General features: G+C 39.2%; 1 protein-coding gene across 1 annotated transcript in view; it reads left to right on the plus strand.

The window, feature by feature from the left end:
* The window catches only part of fam171a2a (family with sequence similarity 171 member A2a), a 47250-nt gene that overhangs the window by 13441 nt on the left and 13491 nt on the right, over positions 1-20318 (plus strand). The window contains exons 2-3 of the mRNA XM_026916785.3: positions 4163-4390; positions 9955-10047. Coding sequence (XP_026772586.1) covers positions 4163-4390; positions 9955-10047 — 321 coding nt within the window. The remainder of the gene's footprint in view (positions 1-4162; positions 4391-9954; positions 10048-20318) is intronic.

Below are 20318 nucleotides of genomic sequence, written 5' to 3' on the forward strand. Positions count from 1 at the left end.
CACAGTGAAACGTCCCAGTAGTCACCATTTTGAACTAGGAAGTGGAATTTTATGTGACGAACACAGACGAGCGGAGTGATACACACAGTGAAATGTCCCAGTGCGTTTATAGGAAAAATCAGCACTCTTGGAATGCTGCTCGACCAATCGAATTAGTGGACCGGAACTAACTGTTATAAAATCTAGTATATACCAACATTTAATTGATCTGTCATAGGATAATTTTTATACACAGCAGAAGAGTTTTACCTGCTTGTGCTTTTTCTTCTCTTTCCTTTTTCTTTTCTTTGTTCAGAATTTGGACTGGGTTTGCAAAATATATCAGTTGTTAACTGTCATTTCAGTATTTGCAATACTTATATCACATCAGTATGAGTCTAATCAACTTACTAATCAACAGATGTTTTGTTGTGTCCTCTGAGAATCATGAACAACTGTGTTTGCTCCGGATGAGCATCTCTGTGATCTAACATGATCCAGCAAACACATTATTATGAATTATTTTCTGTCACATCAAAGATTCAGCAGTGTGGTTTTAATAAATTGGAAACCATTTCACAATTGTAATAGAGGAGCAATAAAAATACATGTGCATTGTGGTATGATGTCTATATTGGACAGAATGTAAGCAAGACAAGAGCTGATCTTCATGTAACAGAAGAATCTTGGGATACCTTGACCCTGGGTGATTCATCTAGTGGATGGGAAGTGGATTTATATACAGGAAACTCTGGCTGTGAATAGAATTACAATGAACATTCTTTGAATAGTGACATTCTTAGGCCCCTGAAATCCTTCCTCTTTATCTGTAAGCAAAAGCAGCATTGACATCATCATGTATGGTTGGTTAATGGTTAAATTCTGACAAATGATGGGCAAGTATTCAACACATCAAACTGTAAATGTTTATTTTATGGCTACGTTGATGTGACACACTTTGTAGAGCTAAAGGTAGTCGTAACATTAGCCTAGCTAATTTGAAAACAAAATTTGAACAAAAATGCATATTTTATTTTATTTTTTGTGTAAGGCAGCTAGCTAACATAACATAACACTGCACAGTTTTGACTGGGAGAATATAAAGTAAAAACCATATTTTGTAGCTAATTTCAAGTTTTGTTTCATATGGTTATGAGCTAATCTTTAGCTAGTATTAACAGATTTAAATTTAGGTCACATTTAATGCTCATTCTAGTTGGGTAAGTCCTACAAAGTAGCAATAGCTTAGCTTAAGCTAAGTAACATACTAGAAAACTACTAGATAACTGTTGCCAGAAGTGCAGGTTATAGTGTGCTATTTATCACTTTTTTCTGTTATTCTGTTAGCATATAGCCACTGACATGCGCTTGGGTTTTTGTGGTAATGGTTTTTCTCTTTATGCTTCCAAGGATGTTTGTGTTAGCACCTCTGTAAGTATTTTAAGATTTTTTAAAAATGTATAATAAGGTAGAAGTGTAGAGGGTTAATATGATAAAGTCAGCAGTAGCCTGCCATCAGGTTGCGTCAGGCTAAATATCCTTATTTTGTTCAAAAATCAATTGTAGGCCAAGTGTCAGGCATAAGAGCGGATGCAATGTGCTTTTATTAAAAAGAGCAGAATATCAAAAAGGTTGAAAACATCAGACTAATGCAGAGTCAAAAAACAGGCTAGGTTCAGGTGATCAGTGAACAGAGTCGAGTAGATGAAACTAGAATCACACAACTGGAATGTGAGATCAAATTCAAAACCAGAATAGCAATAACAATGAAGGGCTTGGCACATCAGGAGAAAGGTTCACTGAATAATACTTCATGTTTTGTGTGAATTTGGAGGCTGTTTTTATAGCATGGGAGGTGTTGGAATCAGGTGTGTTCAGTCAGAAGTCAGAGGAGCTGAAGTATGCCAACTGGGAGTTGTAGTCTGGAGTGGCCATGTTTGTAGGCTGCGTTGCAGTACAGGAAATGTCGTCTGTTGCAAATTCCAGCACTGACATGACACCAAGTATGCAGACTATTGCTTGTCAGACTAGGAGTGGCGAAAACCCCCTCCAAAGGTACTGATGGTTCAGGTAGGATGACCACTGTCCTAAGAGCAGCTAAGAATCTTACTCAGCTTGAATGATGAACTCATATTTATTCAATGTTTTAACCAGGTGCATCATCATCATCATATCCCTGTCTGTAGGATTATACAGACGAGGGGATGAAACGCATGCTTGTAGACTCTTTTTACAAAAGCATTTTGACCTCTAATCGATGCCTGTATGAATCAATAACTTCCTCCAAAAAGCCAGGGGCAAAGAAATCTTCAGCAGTGATCTTGCATACCCAGAGCTATTTTTATTTTCCAGTCTATTTCCTGGATTTGTACAAGCAGCATGCCTGCTGAGTTCTTCTCACTCCAGGTTTGTGATCACTATTAACAACATTGCCAAAAAACTCTGACCTTTTCTTCATTTGCATTTATTGATTAGGAATGGGCAATGGTGCACTTCTGTCTCTACTTGCTACTTCCATAGAGACTTATTTATGATTCCATTCAATCAGGCTTCTGATACCTTCAGGGCATTGGAAAGATACTTCAGATGGGGACTACGGCAATTTGGATAAGTCACTCTCCGAAGCAGAACTGTTCAAACTGTCCACCCACCTGGAGGAAATACCTTATACTGGATGCAAGTTATTTCATGCCACTGCATGGTAGTGTTGCTGGCTCACAGCTCCAGGCTCACCAGTTCAATCTTGAGTTTGGGTTTCTGAAAAGCCCTCATTAGATTTCTGGGGAGATCATCGCTTTGGGAAACAGTGAACACAAGCAAATCAGGCTTTACCTCAGATGAATTGGCTGTGTTTACGCAGGATTGGTCATATCTGACTGAACAAGGGAGTTGGGCACACTTCAGCTGTGCTCCACGCTGTGTGATCCTCTCACTGTAAACAAGGCAGATTCTAAAATATCCAGCACAGCGAGAAGACGTCTAAACAGAGAGGCCAGAGAGATGTGTATTTGCATCTCTGCCAAGAAAAGTCATGATGAGATATTATTCCCCAGAAGTTAGCCTGTTTCTAAATTATATGGCCAAAACACTTTTTTTCTGAGTAGTAGATATATGTACCATGTGTATACCATAAGGGGAAACAATTTATGATATTTAATATGCCCAATATTGGTATTGTGGTTGCTTCAGAATAATACTAGCAAATGTAATTAACGTAATGCAACCTGTCAGGCAGTGTATGTAATTTTGGATGGATGGATGGATGGACAGACAGGTGGATGGATAGGTGGACAGTGGGTAGTTGGTGGATGGGTGGATAAATGGATGAATAATGGGTGGATGGACAGTTGACAGTGGGTGGTTGAATGGGTGGGTTGGTGGGTGGACAGATGGATGGGTGGTTGGATGGGGTAGTCGTGGCTTAGCATTTTGGGCTCTGGACTGCTGATTGGAAGGTTGTGCTAAGTGAATAAATGTAAATGTGGGTGGATGGATGGATAGTCATCTCTTCTCTTTAAACTGGTGGACAGGAGATACATCGATGGATGGACAGTGAATGATTGGATGAGTGGCCTGGTGGATGGATAGATTGATGGATGGGTGGTTGGATGGATGAGTGGGTGGGAAGATGGATGATGGGTAGATGGATGGGTGAAGGATGATGTGATGAGTGGACAGATGATGGATGGATGGATAGCTGGTGGGTGGATAGATGGGTGGACAGTGGAAGGATGAGCATGTGGATGGATGGATGACTAGATGGGTTGATGGATGGGTGAGCAAATGATGGAATGGGTTTACAGGGGATGGAAGGGTGAATGAGTGGATGGATGGGGTAGTGGTGGTAGAAGGTTGTGCCAAAGAGTAAATGTAAATGTGGATAGATGGATGGATGGTTGGATTGATGGGTGGGTGTGATGGCTGGGTGACTGGATGGGGTAGTGGTGGCTCAGCGTTTCGAGCTCTGCACTACTGATCAGAAGGTTGCTCTCTGTTAAAAATGTGTTTTTTTTTTTTATCTCATTTGGGAATCTAACAATCAGTTAACATACTTCATGTGTAGTGCACATAAGCACACATGTTTGGAATTTAATGCACCCTGTGATACATCCTTTGTAATGTAAGGTTATATCATTTATGTTTAGTACCTTAACAATTTTCTATTTCTTTCTCCATCCCACAGACGTACTGATTAAAGTACAGATCTTTGACAACAGTGACCTTTCACCTCAGAAAGAAGCTGCAGTTCAGGTGCATGGGAACCAATCCGTCTTGGCATCTGGCCTCACAGGGGAGGACGGTATTGTCACAGTTACCTTCTTGTACCGACCAGGAACCTGGGTCATTGTCTCAGCCTCCAAGCATGGATTTGTGACGAACTCCGCCCCTTGGCATGCCAGTCGCATCCCCTGTAAGTGGCACCTCTTTTTAATTACACTGTTAATAGGTTATAACTTTAACTAATCATTACCATCATGTATCAGCTCACCTGAGGAGTATGTAAAAGAAAGTTAAAGCTGTTATTATTGAATGATTTCACATCTAGGTGAGGGAAAGACCTACACAGTCATTCAAAAACAGGCAAAGTAATAGCTTAAGTATGATGCAGTGAGGCTCCTCTGTAAGAACCGTGCTTCTGTTACATGAATCATCTTCACCTGATGACCACGGGGTACTTACGCTGAACATGTGTTCTTTTTATTGTGTAATTTAATACAGCTCAGAAACCCAGTGTACTGCATGCACTTGGAATGACCCCTTACTGACACTAAAAGTTCCCAGTTAAGATCTACAACCCACACAAGTTTATGGAATCTGTGCTTTGTACATAAACGGGCTTGTTAAACAGTGCTCTTGTTTCAGTGTTGTGAACCCTCCCAGCTGTTGAGTTAACCTCACTTTTGTCCTCATTTGGCTTCCTGATCACTAGTCTTAGGCTCATGGGCTCCATCCAATGGCTACAGATATCTTTTTAAAATCATAAAGGGTACAATCCATTTGGATGTCCACACTTTCATATATTCACACTGGTTTCCGATGGAAAGCAAACTTTTGAATACTGTAACATAATAAACTTTTTGGACCACAATATAATCACTGGATTAAAATGTTTATGGAACCCAGCTTTAAACAGTCTGGCATCATTAATTTTTGTTGTCAGTCAAAAGGCCTCTTGCTATGACAGTAGTTGAGTCACAGAATGTTTTGAATGTTTAGAAACATACCAGACTCTTTAGTGAAAGCTACGTAGATGTCTGGATTGTGAGGCAACCTGATCACTTCCTGAGCTCATTTTTATATTGACTTATAGCTTGTTCAGAACTTTTGACAGGTTGGAAATACTTAAGGGATAGATGTAGGTATATTACAGTATATTATAAGGAATACATATAATGTATATACCAGTATACTCCAGTATATATCGTACCATTGTCTGAATACTGGCATGTACTGTTGTCAACCTTGCTACATCTCCATCCAGCTCTGATTCCACCCACGCTGTGTTCATATACTGTGCTTCTTAAACAGCTAAATCAGGCTTGGGTTCAGAGCTGTCTGCACCACCAGCTGGAGGCCATTTAGCTATACATACTCCACTTTTAGCAGCAGCAAAAAATGCGGCCCACCCTCACAAGTTGGTGTTGGTATAGCCCGGCTGCTGTGTACAAGCATTTCCACTATGGCTGTATTCCCTTGTGGGAAAATTGCACACATTCCCCACTCTAATTTCCACTTCAGTCATACCACATTAGGTGGTAAAGGCCTCACATGGACATAATGACTACAGGTGGACCTGACTACAGTCCAAGATTTTTCAAGAGGTTTTTGTAATACTGGAGTTATGGGGTTACATGGAAACTGTAGTCACAGATGCTTGCTCTAAATGTATTGCTGTCAAATGGTCTAATCTCATGATGTGTTTTGATTAGATTATAGTTTACAGTTAGAGATGCTGATATCCAATATTCATGTGCATGTCTGTTGATGTCAATATAGACAGAACATGTGCAAAATGGAACTATATCCACCTTGATTAACACTACAGATATGTATTTGTTTAGCATTTTGATTTTGCAGACCAACCCTTAAACCATTCAGGCTGTTTTTACACCTAGTCTGCATATCACATTCAGATCCACTGCCAATCCAGAATTCCTTCTTCTCTTCCCAATCTGAATCCAGTCCAGACATTACAATGCTCATACTCACCTGACTTCTAGCACACCTGCTTCCAGTTTTCTCTCAATCACATTGTCTACTTAAACTGCTCGTTCAGACACATTCTTTTGCAAGCTTTTGCCATCTTTTCACTATGTACCTCTGAGTGTTATTTTCCTGACTGCTTACTTGTCTTTGCCCTTTTGGCTTTTCTGTATTTTTGATTTCCTATCGTTTCTTATTAGTTCTCATATAGCAGACCTGGAGGACTGCAGCCTAAATGTACACATGGCAAAGTTCCAGTGGGTCGAACCAAGCAATTAATTGACCTTTTTTGGTCTAATTAGCTTCTATTTGAACTTCTGAGCTCCTAAGAATTGCTTATTAGGACAATGTCCTAGGGGTGGGCGATATGACAAAAATATATCATGGTTCTTGAAGGCATTGCTATTATACACAAGAGATTTGCTCACAAACAGTAGAGTTGAATGAAAAAATTTATTATTAATAAACAAATTTATAATAATGTATTTTATTTTTTTTAATGTAGAAAACCAGAAAATAAGATTTTTTTCACTGTTTTAAAGATCACAAAGAAGTACAAAATTTTTATGTCACATAAGCATCAGCAGCGTCAGTCAGTTTGTAATTTTTTTTAAAAAGTTAATAAAAAGATATCCCAATATTCACAATATCAATATTATATCATATTACCCAGCCCCACAGTGTACTTTTTTCCTATATTCTCACTATTTTGTTTACATGCTCTATTCCAACTCAACAGCCAGCTCTCCCCTATCTTATAACAGTTAGAAATCAAGGAGCATGAAACAAGCACATGCTTCCTCCGAGACATGTGAAGCCAGCCGACCACCATAACACATTCAGAGGAAAGAGGTATCTGTCCTCTTCTGCATACATGAACTCACAGATGCCCGTGATTGGCTGGAGTGGCTGTGACAGGGGAGAGAGTGTAATGCAATCCCTCTTACCCAGAGAGCACGTCCAATCTTACTCCACTGGCTCTTGGCCATGGATGATTGTGGCATCATCGGGATTCAGACTCCAGACGATCAGGCAAATGATTCTGTTGCACCACTTGAGAACTACAGTGTACTATATTTAAGTCCATCTAGACACAATGGAACATAACGTGTTTATTCAAGACTGGGACGTTTGCTGTACAATTAAATGAAAGCCAGCCTTTTTTCCAGTGTGGAGTCTTTTTATCGGACGCCTTATTGTTCATCTGCTTGCCACATGTTGGTGTCTGTCAGCTTGATTGTGTCAGCGAATAGCTATGTGGTTTCTACATTACAGTGTATTATGATTTGGAAGAATGTGTTGCACTTAAATCTGCCGTTTCCATGGCAAGATGAATACAGTGAGCCAGTGTTGGTGCCGGGATGGTGCAGAGGCGAAAATGGGACAGTGAGTCAGCTGTTTGGAGGGCAGTTTTTTCAGAATACGTATTTGCACAGGGACACGTGGAGATGCTGCCACCTGCCCTCCTTCTCTGTGTTTTATTAATGATAGTGGAGGAGGTGTCCTGAAGTGTCCCAGTGTCCTGAAGCCTGGAAGGTTCTCCTGCTGTTCTGCAAATCTGTGCAAGTCACGCAAAGCCAGGGAGGGGGTTATGCTCAGAGAGGAGGCTTTGCTTACAGATCTCACCATTCACCGAGATCTGATCCTGAGAGCTTTTTTAAGACATGTTTGAACAACAGCATCTCTCTCTTTGTAAGAATGAGGCCCTCTGTGTCACTGGTTCATTTTCACTTGCCTTCCCTGTTGGTCTTGGAGAAAATTTTGTCCTCCCACATCTAGTCCCCTATCCCCCTAAAACTCTCAGGTTACTCACTTTGTCTCCGAAATATCATTCCTGACTTAACCAGCCTCAGATCAGCTTCCTCTGTCTAATTTGTATTTATATTACAATCTCTTTTTCTTCATGTACCCACTGAGCATGTTATTAAAGACAGCACACTCCCTCCTGATAGTAGCATCTGTGCCCTGTGTGTGTGTGTGTGTGTGTGTCTCCATAACCCATGTCCTAAAGGAAAGCTTTAATATGCAAGGTGAAGAAGGTCTTATAAAATATTCCAAATAAATAAATAAGCACAACCACCATCAGCACAACTTTATGAAATTATGAAACATTGGGCTCATTATAAAAATGTTTACAAATTTTTTTGGCTATTTTTTGGAGGCCAGAGTGTTTTAATTCTTAAACTTTCCACTAACACAACACATTTTTATTAAATTATCATTAGAATCAAGACATAATGTATAAGCCTATTTGTTTTTGAGATATTGAGGTTTGGATTAAACCCATTTAAAACATTTAATAAACCAAACTCTGATAACTAAAAAAAAATTCAATAACAAACATAATAACTATGATAATGATTGGTTATGATTTCCATCCATGTAACAAAATAAAAATATCAGAGCCTGACTGTGTTTCTCAGACTCTAGTGGGTCCCTAAAACATGTCTTTAAATAAAATGATTCCTTGATATGATTTTAAAGTGATTTCCTGTACTGATAAAACTAACAAGATTGAGAGTCCACTGTCTAGTCAACAGTCTATTGTTCATTTTATAGTGTGCTTGTTTTCAGAATACGACTCAGACCGGATGACATTGCTGGCCTTAGCTCTCGCATGACACTACACATTTTTTAACATTTGCATGACTCTCTTTTTCTCCTGAAGCAGTACGAACACAAAAATGTGATCATATCAAATGCAAATCTTTATGTATTTAATCACATTCTATTTCTTAATCACAGTTCTGAATTTTGAATCTCATTATGCCACAGCAGATAATTATCATTGCTGTTCACTGTCAGCTGTAGCCTCTTTAATAAAAAATGGAGGTGAGCAAGGGCAAGGCAAGATACAGACTTTAATTCAGTTCCAGTGGTGCATGACATAACGTATCCAAGCCGTATTCTGGTGAGAGAAATGGCCGAGTGGTGAAGGAACACATATGTCATTGTATGTGGATCAAGGACGAGTTGGGTTTCCTGTGTATTGTGAGACACTAAATAAGAAGCTCTTTGAAGATAAATGTGTTTCGTGTGTGGCATCACTTCAGCACTGTCTCTGATTACTCAGACGTTTCACAGACATTCTAGCACTCGGGGGAATCACTGTGTCAAATGTAGCTAAGCTGCATCAAAGCTGTATGTATTTTCTATATTCTATAAATTACACTGGTACTAAAATGCTACCTGGAAAAAAGCATTAAATGTCTGAGTTTTTTTTTTTTTTTTTTGATTATCGAACAACAATTCATATTTTTATCCATTTATTTTTAAAATTAATGTTGTATAATGTCCACAAAACAAGTTAACGTCCTCTTATCACTTATGTTACAGCAGCTATAAACTGTTGTTCCCTCACTAGCCTCTCTTTTTTTCAATACTGAGAAACTGGAAGGCATAAAGACCTCCATTCTAAGACTTTCCCATGAAGGAAAACTTGTAGCTTTACCTTTGAATGCTAGAAAGGAATGACACTGGAGACTCCTTCCAAAAGTTTTAAATAAACATCTAACAGAAAGGCACATCCACCATACAAGTCCCTGTGTTAGCTGTTATTATAGAAACAATAATTTATTAGAACAAGTACATTAATGTAAACCTGTGATTTGCCTTGCGGCTGGAAATACTGTCAGAGCTGCTGTTATAGAAAATTAATCAACACCTTCTGACCCATCAAAATCGAGAATTCAACAGGTCTAATATATTATTAATGCATAAGCAAAAATGGCTTAAAGTGTTTCCTAATCTTTGTTCCTCTGTCTCTGCTAGTGTATGCTTCAGTGAGCCTTTACCTGCTTCCCCAAAGACCAGCTACATTGCTTCTCTATGATGATGTGGTGCAGCTCCTGCTTGGTTCTCCAGGTGAGTAAAGCGCTGTCTGATGTCCCTTATGATGTTTCAGTACTCCAAACTGCTCCACTAGAAGAACTAGTCTTTTTTACATTGCTGGTCTTTTTCCAATCAACAACTGCTCAGTTTTGGTGAACTTGTTCACTGTAGCCTCAGATTCCTATTGTTGTTGGCTGACAGGAGTGAAACTCCATGTGGTCTGCTGCTCTTGTAGCCCATCTGTCTCAAGGTTTGACATATTGTGCTTTCTGAGATGCTTTTCGGCTCACCACGGTTGTAGAGTGGTTATTTGGATTACTGTAACCTTCCTGTGATCTCGAACCAGTCTGGCCATTCTCCTCTGATCTCTCTCATTAACAAGGCATTCATGCCTGCAGATCTGCTTGTCACTTTGTTTTTCACACCATTCTGTGGAAACTCTAGAGATGGTTATATATGAAAATCCCAGGAGATCAGATGAATCTGAAGTCACTAAGATCACATTTTCCCCCCATTCTGTTGTTTGATGTGAGCATTAACTAAAGCTCTTGACCGGTATCTGCATGATTTTATGTATTTCACTGCTGCCACATGATTAGCTGAATGAATAATTGTGTTAAAGAGCAGGGGTACAGGTGTTTTGCTTTATATTATGAAGTATTCTCTTGTTGCAAAACACATGCACATTTCATTTTTTAATTTATTTGTAGATAAATAGTAAAAAGCATGCACACTTTTGCACTTAGCTATAGCTTATGCTGCCTTCCAAATGAGACATACTTATCAAGTGAACACCCATATGCTGCACAGAAACAGCTGTCCACCTAAGCGGTTGTCTCCCTACTGGAATAAAATGGTAGTGGTGATAACAATGCTGTGAATATCACTGTGTATTGTGTCACAGATTCTCAGCACAGGTAGTGCACTGAGCTTTTCTGGAATCAAGCCGATTAGCAAGCAGGCAATTCTCTTAAGATTTATGCTGCTGCTGTGTGAGCATTGCTGATGTGTCCCTTTCATGCAATAAACACCTCACTCTCATATCTCCTCGTGACTGACGTGCTCATGGCTGGATGCAGGAAAAACAGAGGTGTGCGATTAATGTGGTGTGAATCTGGGAAGTATTTTCAGGCTTCTAAGCACAATGAATGTCCTGTTAAATTTACACTCGTTATCAATCTGTCTAAGGTTCGCATACTTTAGCACGCAGATGTGGGGTGTAAAAAAGACTGATAACCCTTTCCCTGTGGGTTTTGTGCTAGTAAAACAGCCTGAGTGGCTCTGATGGTTTTAGCCTCTGGCTACGCTGCTGTTTGGTGATTGGAGTTATAGAGGGAATTATGGGTGTGCAATAATGCTTGGGTTTATTGAATGGTGTTTTTATTAGGCAGGAGGTCAGTAATGCCTTGGAAAATAGAGCTAAAACAAGAAAAAAACTTTCTAATGCTGAATGCTGAGTATTCTGAGTAATATTTTCAGTGTATGCGTTTATTACTGCATGATTTTTCGAGTTTATACCCCCATTATTAAACATGATGTCATCACTTTGCAAAGGAAATGAAACATTTCTCCGTGTCACCTCACCCTCAGTCTCTTCCTCCTGACACAGCTCTTTTTGTCAGATCCTTATCTGTTTAACAAGCCTCTCTCCACATGCTGCCGAATAGCTGCTGGAGCTCTGGGGGCTGAGTAATCGAGGCTGTTTTGCCTGATTGCCCTGACTGCTGTTCATTGATTATAGTCAGACTTGTTTAAAAGAGAACACTGTGTTCACTCTTTATTCTGACTGACAGCTCTCCACTCTTCTTTTAAGAGGGTCTGTCCGTTGAGAATGACTAATGACTCTCGCTCAGTATTATAAAGATGCTGTTTGTAATGTTTAAATGTCTTTCTAGATGTGTAATAATCAAATCATTTTGAAGATAACTCTAAAAGAAATTGTACTTCACAACCCTGTGATCTAATGGATCTGGTTAATTTCTTCAATTCAGGCTTCTGTTTATATTTTTTCTGGGCCAGAATTTAGCCCCACCTCCAGCCAGAACAGAGGAACATCACATATACACATAATTTCAAATTTCATTTTTCTAAAGGCATAAAAGTATGAGTGTGTTTGTCAAGTTTATCACCTTATTTATATTGTGAATGTAAATCAGGCACTGTGAATACATCTTGATATGCAGCAGACCAATATTTGCTTCTCTGTATTTCAGAACATTAGCAAGCATAATAAGTACTATTTGGATGGGTTAAGATTTCTGGACGTGTGCATGATAAGTAATGCTGCTGGAGCATGTCTGTAGTAATTATGATCAATTCACACAGGATAAGCTATCTCTGTATAAATCACAGAGATGGTAGTGTCTTCTTGAAGAATGTACGGTTGTCACAATAAAAATTCTTTGCATACAACATACACCACAGTGTAATACAAACTGATTGTTTTGACCTTTTTATAAGCACTTCTTGTAGTGCACTTGATCATTAGTAGGTCATATAACCATAACATGTGCACTATATGGTCAAAAGTTTGTGGATACCCGACCTTAACACTCGTGTGCTATTTGAACATCCAGTTCCAGATTTAGTCCTTTTCTGTGAAGGCTTTTCACTAGATTTTGGATTGTGGGTGTGGCAATTTGCCCATTCAGTCACAAGAGTATTTGTGGGGTTAGGCCCTGATGTTGGGCGAGGAGGCCTGGGGTGCAGTCGCATTCCAGTTCATCCCAAAGGTGTTCAGTGTGGTTGAGTTCAGTACTCTGTGCAGGACACTCTAGTACTTCTACACCAACCTTGGCAAACCATGTCTTTATGAACCTTGCTTGGTGCACAGGGCATTGTCATGCAGGAATATTGTTGGGCCCCTTAGTCCCAGAGAAGGGAAATTTTAATGCTACAGCATACTTTCAAATAGAACTGTGTACTGGTCGGCACTGCACTGGGACTGTGCCCATTGTCTGTCCCAGTAGTCATTGTGCTGTCTGCACATGTTTGCACTTGTGCACTTTATTTATAAATTTATGTAGTCCCTTGTAGTTCTGTGTTGTTCTGTGTTTGTCTTATGTAGCACCTTGGTCCTGGAGAAATGTTTCGTTTCACTATGTACTAACTGGCATGAATGTTATGCGTATGTTATGTTATGGTTGAAATGACAATAAACTCCACTTGACTTGACTTGACTTGATACACAGTTGTGTAGGACGTCCTTGTATTTTCAACTTTGTGGCAACTGTTTGGGGAAGACACACATATGGGCGTGATGGTCATGTGTCAGTAAACCTTATACAATGTATATTTCTACTGATCATTTTATAGAAGGTAAAACACACTGTAATCTTTTCAGATGCATACATGTGCAGGCTGTAAAACTTACTGACATGATTGATTTGGAAGGGACTAAAATCCCAGAGACACACTGTTAATAATTACTTTAACCCACTTCCCCATTTAAAACTAGTCAAATCTGAATAGAGCTATAGATTTAAGTTGCTTCGTATATGAATACAGCTGTAAGGAAAGGGTATAATTGGTTGTGCTAGGATTCCCTGGATGATCCAGATTTTAGATTGAATGGAGAGAAATTGGAGCCCGCTCTATTCTCACATTGAAATCCATTTCCATGGCAACTTTGGCATGGAAAAGCGCATGTTGCAGAAGAGTGAGGCTGAAGAGAGGCCTGTTAAAATGCAGTACATCTCCACTGTGGGGGCGGATGCTGCTTTCTGGTATGCTGAAACAGCCTGAACTCCTGCACTCATGACATTTTGGGTTCTGTGTGTTGTATTCTGACAACTCTCTGCAAGAGCGATAGAAAAATTTGTGATAATTATAGGTTATTAACGGACACACCTGACCCTGTCATACAAGCCCTCTGATGCACTGGAGTGTCATGTTTCTGGCAAGGTTTGGTCAGTGCAGTTTCTGTCAGATATATGATAATGAAATATTGAAAAGGAGTGGATGCAAACAGACACAGCATCAGTAGCTGACCTTGAGGCTGCTGGACGAGTGGCCATTTCTGTTTTGAGCCAGCAGATATGATTGGTACAGCAGGATATAGTGCTCATGCAACCTCTACTGAATGTAAATACAGCTCCAGTTATCATAGCTGCCCTGAGTCATATATTATCCATAGGGTGGATAAATGAGTAACCTAGGCACCCTGGACAAATACATTTCATGTCTGGGCTATTTTCTATTTGTAGTTGCCCAGCAGATAAGAAGATTCAACAAGAAAATAAACACTTCTTCCTTTTGGCATTTGCACAACATGAGTTTGGTATTTACGTTTAAAAGTTGGTATGACATACTTTGATGATGTAACTATAGTGCCTGTTAAAAAAATCTCTAGCTGTATTAGCTGGATTAATTAGCATGCATGAATGATAGATGATCTTTTCAGAATCAACAACATTGCCTTGGTGCTACATCTTACCATTCCATATTGCTAATCACTCATAGCTGCAAATATTTGCAGGTCTTTTTTCCTGAAAGGGCAAACTGTAATTCAAGTAAATAGCCTGTAATGTGACTGTTATTGTAGCATCACTCCTCAAATGAGTACATGGGTATATCTGTGATATGTTACTGACTCCTTGTTGCTAGCCTACTAAGTTACCATTAGAACTTTGTCCATCTATGGAGATGTAGTGGCCTAGATTCCTCCATCCCCTGCCATTTCATGCTGGGTCAGTTCAGGATTACAATGCCCTGTTGCTGCAGTGGCAGAAAAGTAAGAGGCCTGAGAACTGGGCCCCGAGGAACCCATCAACCCCACTGAGTTTTTGTGGTATGATGATTGTTGTCAATGTCTAGGTTCCATCCCAGTCATGGTGTCTGATGAAACCATCACCTTGAGTTTAAAATAAGATTATTTTTATTTCCAGACTTTCACAACTATTCGAAAATTCACATTTCTTCTCTGCCACGTTCTCATCTCTTGGCTTGTAGTGTGAGGCAAACCATCTGGCTCTTCTCTCAGATCCAGAATCAAGGAACAGGTTGTACCTGGCTCTCTCTGACACCATGCCAGAGTCCTTTTTTCCTATTTAGCACAGACATGTAACTTTGCTTCACCTGTAGCAGGGAGGAAGGCAGATAAGGCATGATTCCCACAGGAGCAATGGACAGATAAGCTTTATAAAATCAAAGTGAGGAAGACTGAAAGTATACAGCTTGCTAAACCCCAGAAAGATGCTTGGCTGGTCAAATGCCAAGCATATGCCTCACTGATGTATGCAGTGCACAAGGATAAGGTACACAAAGCTCTGAAAGGACAGCGTACCCATAAACCCCCTCACTGACCTTCCGATGCTAGAACTTTTGACTTGAGCTTTTGGCTAAATTCCAGCGGGGTTTATACAATGAGGCCAACTTGGCAGTAGTCCCACACATTAGCACAGAGGATCATGGTTTATCTTAAGTAAGGTAAGCAGAGATGTTGGCAGAAAAAGAATATCCTGTTCTTTTATGAAAAGCAATTAATATTATGAGAATAGCATTTGAATAAGTTTGCAACAAAGTGTTTTCTTATCACAGTCAGCATATTTTGCTTCCCTATTAAAAGATAATGGGAGTCTGTTCAGCAGGTTTGCTGTACTAAAGCTATTAAAACTGTAAACAGTATACATATATACATACACTGAAGACAGAGAGGTCAGTTTAGGGCATCATTTCAAGAGACACAGGAAGTGAACACCCAGTGACCCTCGGTGGAGGGGGCTGGACAAAAACTTGCAGTATCAAGATATACGATGGGGATCCACTAGGATTGTGCAGTATTGATTTTTCCCTGCTTGCGATCTACCATTTTAGAAAATCAGCTGTGTAGTCGGGAACTGCTTGCTGGCAGTGGCAGTTGTGAAAATTCAGCTGGCTGGTGGACTGTTATTTTTGATATAATCCTTTTACAAATCAGTTGTCTAATGTTCACATGGCTGACATTTTCACTGTTCTGCTGCTGCTCCCTCCACTGGCTTCCTGTAGCTCCCTCCATCAGATTTAGAACACTGATTCTTGCCTACAAAGCCAAAAGTGGACCAGCACCCACTTACCTCAAAGCACTTACCACACCCCTCACTGCCCCAGACTCTGTGACCTAGGTGGTGGAATGAAATTCCCCTAGATATTCGAACAGCTGAGTCACTGGCAGTCTTCAAACGACATCTAAAGACCTACCTCTTCCTGAAATACTTAATTACACTTTAATTGTACTTTAATTTAAAAAATGTGTTGTGTGTGTGTGTTACTTAGTGAACCAGTATCAGGATGTATTTATTGATAGAGATTTCAAAGCACTTCTGTAAGTCGCTCTGGATAAGGGTGTCTGCCTAATGCCATAAATGTAAATTTCACATTAATGAACTCAAAATGTTCTCCTTTTGATGAAGAGGGTTGGGGATTCTAGGCATTTTCAAGATCAATCCAGATTCACATGCAATTGTTTCAGCTCCTGTTATATTGAGGCAAAAGAGACTGCTCTCTTGGCATATTGAGTGATAACTCGTACGTTAAGGTTGGCGGGTTTGGAAGTATAAATTAGTCCGTGTGAACGTCACTGAATATTGTAGCAAGTGTAATATCATGTAGATTAGATTAGATTCAACTTTATTGTCATTGTGCAGAGTACAAATACAGAGCCAATGAAATGTAAATGAAAATGTAGAGATGATTCAAATCATTATATCGCGTAAGCCTAGGATCCTCACAAGGCCCAGAAATTTGTGGAACGTCCCTGGGTCAGATATCACTTACAGAGAGAAAGATTGGAATTCAAGCAAAGGCTCTAACCAGATCAGCCAACTGTTCTGCGACCATGGAAATAAATATTGTGTCTACCTCCACTCTCAAACTCTTAATTTCACGGTGTAGACGCATACCCAATTGTGTTGTCATTTTGAGAACAGATGGGACACTTCCATTCACCTTTGACCTAAAGCTGGCCCTTCCCTCAAGAGCATCCCTCAGCTGCATTAGACTAAACACAGAGTGCTTCCACTCATTCATCTCCTCCAACAGCATGGCTCCCACATCAGCAATCTATGCTTGTTTTCACCAAGTAATGATCCCTACCATTCCTGCTACAGAGGCACCGTTAACGCTAATAATGATTGTCATGATTGAAATGATGACGAACTGGCTGGTTGAATTGAGGAGAGTGCACTTCTGTGATTAATGTGAGTGCTGTGCGTCCCTAGGGTGTAGTAATTAACATTTGGGAGATTGAAATTGCACTGTCAGTTGGGGCTTTTTTCTTTTTTTCAGGGTTTAATTGTTCACTTCCATCATAATATTAAACCATTATGATTTCTGATAGAAAATGATTGCAGCTATTCATACTTGTTCCCATCATTTTACATGGAGATAGTCTATTCTGAAGGATAAAAAACAAATTTAAAGAGCTCTAAAGACGTTCAGGGTGTTTGATCCATTGTGTCCTGACTTGCCAGGACCAGTTCAACATGGCACTGTTCCTGTTGCAGACAGACAAGCTCTGTTCAGTGGCAGAGAAAGAAGAGGCCTGAGAACTGGGCCCTGAGGAACCCCTTAACCCCAATGAGCTTCTTGTTTTCTGCATTGCTGAGCACAGCCGCACAGGCAGAGTCTAGCACAGCTGATGACAGGAAATGTGGAGGGGTGGGGTGACACACTGGTGTATACTAACTGTTTTTGCATGTTGTCAGGGACTTTTAAATCACATAATGATAATTGTTGTGGTACTTGCAGGGTAACGTTAATATTGATAAATCATTAGAGAAGCTGTAAAATAATTTTCATTTTCAATCACCGTTGCATGTTTTTTGTTTTTACTGCCATTACCATAACTGTTCAAACAGTAGTACACTTAGGATACATTAGGTAAGGATTAAAACATGACACGGCATGCTCTTATACCAGAGCAAGTTGCCAATGATTGCATTTATTTATTAAAGAACAACACATTCTTTTTATCCATTTGTAGTTAAATTTAATGTTGTGGAACTTCCAAAAATTTTCTTATATCATTTGTTATATCAGCTATAAACACTTCCCTCACTTTCTCTTGATGTTAGTAAGCTTGTTGCTAAGGAACCTCCTAACACAACATCTTTTGTCCACAGACTTTCTTGTGGTGGAAAATGTAAAGGAGCAACCTTACAAAAAAGTTAAATAAACCTCTACTTTCCTTTGTTTCATTATTCAGTCAGTGTATTGGCCTAATACGTGTGTGTATGTGTGTGTGTGTGTGTGTGTGTGTGTGTGTGTGTTGGGGGGGGCGGGGGGGGGGGGGGGTGTACTACAGAAGAAATAACATATTACAACAAGTGCATTAATGCAAACCTGTGATTTGAATTACAGCTGAAGCTACTGTTATAAAAATTGAGTCAACATCTTCTGACCAATAACAATGAAGAAAGAAGAATATGTGAATAATGACTCCAAGTGTATTAGTGAGGTAGTGCTGTGGATATCTGTAGAGAAAATTCAGAACAGTGACAGCTCTAAATATGATACTGTGTGTGATGTCATAGCAATATTTAGTGTTTATCCATATGGCGAGAACCAGCAGAGCATCTGTGCCATTTCAGACAGCAGACATCTCCAGCTCTGGACCTAAGCCACACGGTTCCCCGGTGTGAAGTGTATTCTGTGCTGCTGTGTGTGAAATAGCCAAGCTCTTCAGGAACCTAGCCAGCTTGGCAGTCTACCAGTCACAGATAGACTATTCTGTTCTTTCCCCACATAATCACACTTTTCTGTGTCAACTTTACTGGCATTGACCCACTTTTGACCTTGTCATATATGGGATGGTTTTCCTTCCTGTGACTCACTGTTAAAGCAATGCTATCAGTGAAAGAGACCTAACATAGTCTAGCCTTACTACACATCAAATTCCTGTCAGGCTTCTTATAGCCTAATTAAATCTGATACCACTTTCTTGAGTCAGCTGTTGTATCTGTTTGTTTTGTCTGAGCTCTTGCTGTTATTAGATACCGTTTGTGCAAAGTTGAAATGATTAACTGTATAGTGTGTTATGTGGAAAGACGGAAAGACAAAACAGTGACTGTTTTGACTGTTGAGAGTTAACTCTCCGTCAGAAGTCGATGCCTATTTTCGCTCGTTTTGGTTACCTAGAGTTCAGAGTCAATAAAAATGCCTCCATTTCAAAGATGTGGTGTTTACATCATTTTCAGCTTAAACATAAACTTGTTTCTGAATGACAAAACTGATTAGCAAATAACAAAACGTATGATTGGTCAAAAATGTGACAAAAATATCATATCGTTATCAGAATTTCTAAGATAAATGATATGTACTATGATATATAGGTTTGCAAAACTGCCAGCAATCCAGCAGTACAGTAGTGCTGCATAAAAATGTTATAAATAATAATAAATGTTATAAATCAATTTATAAATGTATTTTTTATATAAAAAAACACACGTGTGTGTGTATGTATATATATATATATATATATATATATATATATATATATATATATATATATATATATATATGTGTGTGTGTGTGTATGTGTGTATATGTGTGTATATGTGTGTGTTATGCTAAATAATTTCTAAATTATTAAGCAATATGTAAAATATGACCCTTCATGATACTGGGGTCATCACAGGCATTTAAGGGTCATCACAGGCATTTAATTGTTAAGGATTTCTATTCCACATTCAATATGATCAAGATGTCAAAGACTCTAAAATTCTATAATTGAAACGAATGTAGTTTGCATAAAAAATTAGACATGCATGCAACATGACTCAGATAAACCATACAATTTCTTTAATATGTTTTATAAATAAAATTCTGCAAATTCTAGAAATTTTCAGATCTGTGCTGTCAGTCAGCATCACACACATTTACTCCTGGATTTTGACTAGAGTTGATGCCTGAGGAATGTAGTGGGACTGGAGCAGAAATTTTTGTGTGTGTGCTATGGCTGAATGGATGTGATGGACAGATAACAAAAAAAAGGGAGCGATAGAGAGAGTGGTATTGTGTGACAGTGGATCAGCCTGTCTGAACCTATCAGTGGCTAGCTATCTCAATGCTAATCAAAACAGGCATCCCAAATTCACACAGACACGGGTGTGTTTTGGGTTTTTCAGTTTGCTTTTTGTCGTCTTAGAATAGCTGAATAGTGGGGCATACTCACAATCGCTATAATCTACAACTATATTGTTGTTGGATTTAAACAAATATGTAATAGCATAAGGACAAAATGGGTAAAGTTCTTGCATTTGGGTATATTTACTAAATCTTATAATGAAGCTCAGATTTGAGGTCTCTTAAAATCATTTAGAAATGAA

This window comes from Pangasianodon hypophthalmus, chromosome 13, assembly GCF_027358585.1.
Source record: "Pangasianodon hypophthalmus isolate fPanHyp1 chromosome 13, fPanHyp1.pri, whole genome shotgun sequence".
Classification (NCBI taxonomy): Eukaryota; Metazoa; Chordata; class Actinopteri; order Siluriformes; family Pangasiidae; genus Pangasianodon; species Pangasianodon hypophthalmus.